Here is a 6098-nt window from a genome sequence, read left to right on the forward strand (position 1 = left end):
AGGCCTCTCGAACACAGCCTAAGAGCAAGTATAATAGAGAGCTATAAAAAGACTGAATGCTGAGGTGGATGGGAGAGGAGAGGAGAGATAAAAGGCGGGTTGTAAGTTTACAGCTGGCTTAGACACATGAACCAAGAAAATCTGTAAGACAGACAGGTAGACCATATATTTATAGTGAAGAGTTAACCACTGTATGAGTGAGTTGAGAGATAGGCTATAAAAATCTATACAAAGCAGCTAGCTGTATTATTATGCTTGCTCAGGTCCTGATAGACTGGTTGTTCTGATTTAATTATGTTTCTTTATTGTGGCCCTTGGCACTGCCAGTATTTTCAAAGGCTCATGCAAATTCCACATTGTGGACTACTGGTTAAAGGTTGGGGTTCTCGAGCGTTTTCCTTTTCAGATCATTCACCGGATTATTGAAATGGATCATTTCGTCCACTTTGCTTCGTCACACAATATTGATGTTACCAGACTATCTTGTCAATATTTGCAGTAAACCAAACAGAATCCAAATTTGTTTGCATGAGTAGCAACTAATTGGGACTGAATTAGTTTTTCTAGCTTTGTCTGATATAAGAAAAGACAAAAAGTAATATACAGGCAGAAAAAAAATCAAACAGAAGATTTCAAACAATTTATTACGAAATTGCATTTCCAATCCATGGCCTATGAATTACCATCTTATTCCCAAAATAGAACACACAACTGTTACAAAGCCCTGATTTATTTTCCCAATAGATCAAAGGATTTCCATCCTACACTCTGACCTCCACGCCAGCATCTACCAGATGCTCTTTCACTGCTGAAATCGGAACCTGTGATAAAGCAGAAGCGCTCAGTTACGTCCAACAACCCTAAATAATCTTACTATACAGGTACTATGGAACGTGAACAAAGATTCTAACATAACGTGGGCAAGTATTATTAACTGAGCACGTAGCTCTGTTGATCATATAGAACAGACTAACACTGCTGAGCAAATGCAAATAACGTAAGCTAGGTCAAAGTTTTCCAGAACTTGCAAGAAAAGGAATAAAGGATTATCATGTAGAGCTCCAGGCATAGCATGCTGAATAAAAAGTACAAGGCGGGACAATACCTCTTTCCGATGGAAAATGCCAGCAGCAAGGGCAGCAGAAGCATTTGTTTTCTCAAAGACCTCAGAAAAATGTTCGACAGTACCAGCACCACTGCTTGCAATGACAGGGATAGTCACAGCATCTGACACCATTTTTACCAGATCTATGTCAAATCCGCAGCCCTGGCCTGAAAAATAAAACAACATCATGGCATATTGGCATTCGTCTTGTCTTTATTCACCTGTTTTTTATACTCCCTCTATCCCATAATATAAGACGTGCACATATTCCAAGATTCAACTTTAAAAACATTTGACCAACAATTATTATAATATAAATTAAATTTTATTTGTTAAAATTAATATCATTGGATTGACATTTAAATTTACTTTAAGATGGTTATAATGTTGCTGCAATAAATGTTATAGCATATGATAAATTATAAGTCAAAGATTAGTTTTGAAGACTGTGCCAAGTTTGACCATGCCTTATATTATGGGATGGAGGGAGTACCTCTTAACATGAGTAATGGAGACAGTGAAAATTAAAGTCAACCGGCAAAAACCACCCTAACCGAAACTTTTAAGGTGTTACATACATGGTCAAACTGCTACCAATAGTCAATAATGCATGTGTGATTACCACTGGTCTATTAATGACGACAAAGTTTACTGTGATTGTACGCCTCAAAGGAAAACTTGGATTCTTGAAAGAAAAACATAACTAGAATGTTCTGGTTATTGTTAGTGGGTTCCACTTTGCTATTACTTAGCAGAAAATCTACAAATATTGCGTAAATAAAAATCAGGCAAAGCATAATATTGAACTGTTCAAAACCATGAACATACCATCACAATCAATGCAATTAAGAAGTATTTCTCCAGCACCCAATTCTTCAACTGCTTTGGCTAGTTCATATGCTCCTATAGGACGGCTGTCACGCCCACCACTTACCTGGAAAAGACATAAACAACACTTGTTGGAACAAAAGAGCAATCTTATTAAAGGACAGCATGCCACAGTAGATTATGCCAGCATAAAGTCATTTAATGTTGCCTAAAAGGTAGTACACCAAATATCTGAAGAAAGCACATGTTTTAATCAGTCTGAAATTTGGTATGGGCGTTTTGGGTAATAATATTCCTGCGTACTGGGAAAAACTTTTCATATGAATATACAAAGATACCCCTTATGTGCATGGATATGAGAGTAACGCGAAATTAGCAGTAAATGGAAAACAAATGGCTTACTGTGCACTGGTACCATGCATATTCTTCTCCTAATGGACCTGAAAAAAGTACATGAGATCTTAATGCTTGAAATGCAAATAGAGATTCAGGATGAGTGGTTGAATTGCACCTTTATTGGACACCTTTACAGTTTTGAATTGCACCTCTTCCGGATTCTTGACATATACTCTTCGAGGGTCAATACTTACAACAACTGCCTAATAAGAGAAATATCATCACTGCAATTAGTGATTGACAGGTTAATAACTATAATAGTAGGACATGAATAGATATATGGTATACCAATGACTAAGGTGAATGCTATATAACAAGGTTGAACATAAGTAATCACACCAAGTCTTGAGCAAATGCAGAAGATACATTATATGTTTTTATTCAAAAAACTTATCAGTCACCAATTCAATATAAATAGCAGAGTTCCCAACAATGGATACACCTCTGAAATTAGTGGCACATGGATGGAAGAACAAAAACTTTTTTGTGATATTTTTTAGGAAGAAAAAAAGGAGGAATGTTTTCCATATATTATGAAGATTAGCTGCTAACATGAATACTAAAAATAATGTTTTGGTTGTATACGGTAATAAACAAATTGTAACTGGATTTCTCGTGGAAAACCTGGTTGCCATATACTCTAGAGATTTGCTCCAAGCTGCTTTTTCCTGTCTTTACCTGATACACAAAAAGAACTGTATAATTGGGAAATAGATGAAGATTGTATGGAAAAATAAAATACATACACCAGTCTGCAAATAGGCTTCAGCAGCAAAAACGGCATCACTACCAATTGAAATCTTGTCAGCACCAGACCTGAAGTACTCTGACGCTACTTCCAAACTTGAGTAGTATCTGACAAGGGAAGAATACATAATTACTCTGTCTGTCCTTTTCCTTCTCAGTATTGACTATTGACAAACAACAAATAACACCTCAAAAAGATGGGGGAGAGGCACTTAAGGTTGTAAGATTGAACATCAGAACATAAATATGCAGAGTTGCAGGGAAAAAACGAAAAAGAAATAAAATAACAGGCTATCTTAATTCCTAAGAAAGATCGAATACAAAAAAAAAAAAAGTCTGCCTAGAGAAGGAAAAGGTACTTTGGGAATCATTTGCAGAAAAAACTATCTCATCAAGTCAGTAAGAGAAGGGATTGCTTGGCAGAAAAACATTTCAATCCATGGTACTCATGAACATAAATGGAACTGACCTCCCATTTGCATCTGTGAAGTCTCTTATACCTCCACCAACTGTAAGTGGCACAAATACTTTCTCAGATGCACAACGTAATACCTAGAAATAAATATCAACATGTCACCTCGCTGGATAAGGGAAATGATGAAAACATTTGGAGGTTTTAGGTCTTGAACAAACCTCTAGCATTGGCAAATCTCCCAACGGAAAGTCACGGAAACCAGTTATATTCAAGAAGCTAACCTAAAGGAGAATTTTTTTCACAACATCAGATCATAAGTTCACATACAGAAAACAAGAAAGCATTATGTAGAGAAATACCTCATCAGCACCATCTATGTAGTACTGGCTTGCTAAATCCACTGGCTTCCCGAGGTTTCTTACCTACAGATATAGAACGCAAAGATATTCAAGCACTAGGCAAATAATGTTTCTACACAACTAGTCAGTCATACCAAGCATTTATAATATAAAACTATTACATTGGCTCATCAGATTCTTGGGAGATGAATTATCCCTAAAGTACCACAAACTACTCAAGATCACGAACTTAGATCTAACCCTTAAGTGTAAAAAGTTGAACAATTCTTAGGGGAAATGAATAGAGCTTGGTACCTCTTTGCTACTACTATGGTCTCTTACATCATACTGGTCACCTTTTGTTACCACAAGATCCCCACTATCATTTGACCGAACATCAAGACATGCAATGACCTGGAAATTTTAAGGCAGTAAGAAGGGCGAGAATGGAAGTTGCATTGACGCTAAAACATTTGGCGATACAAAGCTTACTCTCTTTGCAAGGTTCGATGCTTTCCTACGAGATGGGACCTGTGTTATAAATGCAAGTATGAACTTTTACATCGAAGAAGTTAATGAAAAGGAACTAGCAACAATAAGCATACATATAGCAGCTACCTTTGATCCTGAAGAGTTTGGACTGAGAAAATTTTTCAAAATTGAAAGCCCAGTAGCTGCAGTAAAACAATAATGGGTATGCTTAGAAAAATCTGAAGTATCTATATATTCTGCATTATTAAGTATTAACAGACCTTGGTGATCAAGACCAGTCAAGTTATCAGAACTCAAGAATCTACATGTTTCAATCCTGTCTTAAAATACATTGTACATACTTGGCTATGGCATATCATAACACATTCAATATCAAACTGCATTTTACCTCCGCTCTTTTCTGGGTGAAACTGAACTGCCTGAATGTTGCCCATTGAGATGGATGATATGAAACTCTCGCCATAGTTGCATACAGAAGAAATCCACTCTTTGTTTTCATCTGACTAAGCATGTGAAAAGAAAGAAATAACTCACATTCCATAAGTCCACTAACGAAAGAGCATCTGAAAAAGAGCTGTTCCTTACAGGCAGAGCATGATAGGAGTGAACAAAGTACACATGGTGGCCTTCAGCTCCCTTCAGCAGCTGCGTGTCTTTGGTGATCTCCAAAGCATTCCAGCCAATGTGAGGCACAATGAGACCCTTCGAAGAGTCAAATCGCCTGACAACTCCAGGTATCACACCAAGGCCGCTTACTGCATTGGACAATAATACCATCAATTCCGGTTCATTCAATCACAGGTTAGCAATGGAACAGATTAGTAATCCAGCAAACGATGAGGCCATCGTTCATTCGCAGGCTAGCAATGGAACAAATAGCAATCAAACAAACGATGAGGCGAGAGCGAGAAGGAGCTTTACTCGGGCCATTCTCCTCGCTAGAGTCGAAGAGCAGCTGGAGGCCGAGGCAGATGCCGAGGAAGGGGCGGTCCCTGCGGATGTACTCGCGGAGCGCGTCGGCCATCCCGGAGCGGGTGAGGACGTCCATGGCTGAGCCGAAGGCGCCGACCCCCGGGAATACGAGGCGGTCGGCGGCGAGGATGTCCTCCGGGCTGCGCACGTCGCGGATGCCGAAGCCGAGGTGGCGGATGGCGTTGCGCACGCTGCGCACGTTGCCCGCGCCGTAGTCCAGCAGCGTCACGGCTGTCGCGTCGAACCGACGGCGAAGCGAAGCGAAGCAAAAGCAAAGCGAACGCGGCGGTGAGGCCATGGGTGAAGTGAAACGCCTTCGAGCTCCGGAATTGAAGGGGAGAGTGGTCCGAGTGGGGCTTACTGCTAGCGTCGCCGGACGCGCGCACGGCGACCGTAGAGGCGCCGCGGCGCTGGCTCCTCCGCTTCGGCCGACCAGCGGAGCAGGGGACGGCGTTGATGGAGGTGGCGGCGGCCATCGCTCCCGGCGGCGGCGGCGGCCCTTGTGGCAGTATGGGGGGTGTGTGTCTGCGCTCTCCCTACTCTGCTACAGGAAGCGAGACGGGGAAAGGCAGATTCGAGTCAACCAAAAAGGCCCAATTCAGCCCACAGATAAACCGTGTCATCCTCTATTGTGGGCCCTGCGGCCCAAACTTTTCGTGACCGCGAAAGTATACTTTTACTCCCTTAACTATGGCACGAGTATGATTCATGACCTCCAACCACAAAACCGGGTATATCGACACCTCCAACTATCAAAACCGGTACAAAATATATCCCAGGTGGTTTTGGCTTACGTAGCGCTTAC

At 40.8% G+C, this 6098-nt stretch overlaps 1 protein-coding gene across 1 annotated transcript; it reads right to left on the reverse strand.

The window, feature by feature from the left end:
* Positions 1-554: 554 nt before the first annotated feature.
* On the reverse strand, positions 555-5832 carry LOC127769034 (imidazole glycerol phosphate synthase hisHF, chloroplastic). The gene is made up of 17 exons (XM_052294730.1): positions 5655-5832; positions 5243-5524; positions 4907-5076; positions 4710-4824; positions 4448-4503; positions 4322-4360; positions 4145-4243; positions 3851-3913; positions 3710-3772; positions 3546-3628; positions 3076-3184; positions 2954-3007; positions 2445-2532; positions 2336-2373; positions 1934-2039; positions 1106-1272; positions 555-821 (listed from the first exon to the last, which is right to left on the reverse strand). Exons 1-17 carry the CDS (start codon positions 5767-5769, stop codon positions 762-764), a joined length of 1707 nt encoding a protein of 568 aa, XP_052150690.1. The 5' UTR covers positions 5770-5832; the 3' UTR covers positions 555-761.
* Between the last annotated feature and the right edge of the window lie 266 nt (positions 5833-6098).

This window comes from Oryza glaberrima, chromosome 3 (genome assembly GCF_000147395.1).
Source record: "Oryza glaberrima chromosome 3, OglaRS2, whole genome shotgun sequence".
NCBI classification, from domain to species: Eukaryota; Viridiplantae; Streptophyta; class Magnoliopsida; order Poales; family Poaceae; genus Oryza; species Oryza glaberrima.

What these genes read in the sequence shown, in the direction of transcription:
- LOC127769034 (XM_052294730.1), bottom strand. Translation starts at nt 5,769, where the DNA reads ATGGCCGCCGCCACCTCCATCAACGCCGTCCCCTGCTCCGCTGGTCGG. An exon ending in CAAACTCTTCAGGATCAAAG is followed by an intron (nt 4,361 to 4,447) that starts GTAGCTGCTATA and finishes TTTATAACACAG; the next exon opens with GTCCCATCTCGTAGGAAAGC. An exon ending in AAGCCTATTTGCAGACTGGT is followed by an intron (nt 3,008 to 3,075) that starts GTATGTATTTTA and finishes TTTGTGTATCAG; the next exon opens with GTAAAGACAGGAAAAAGCAG.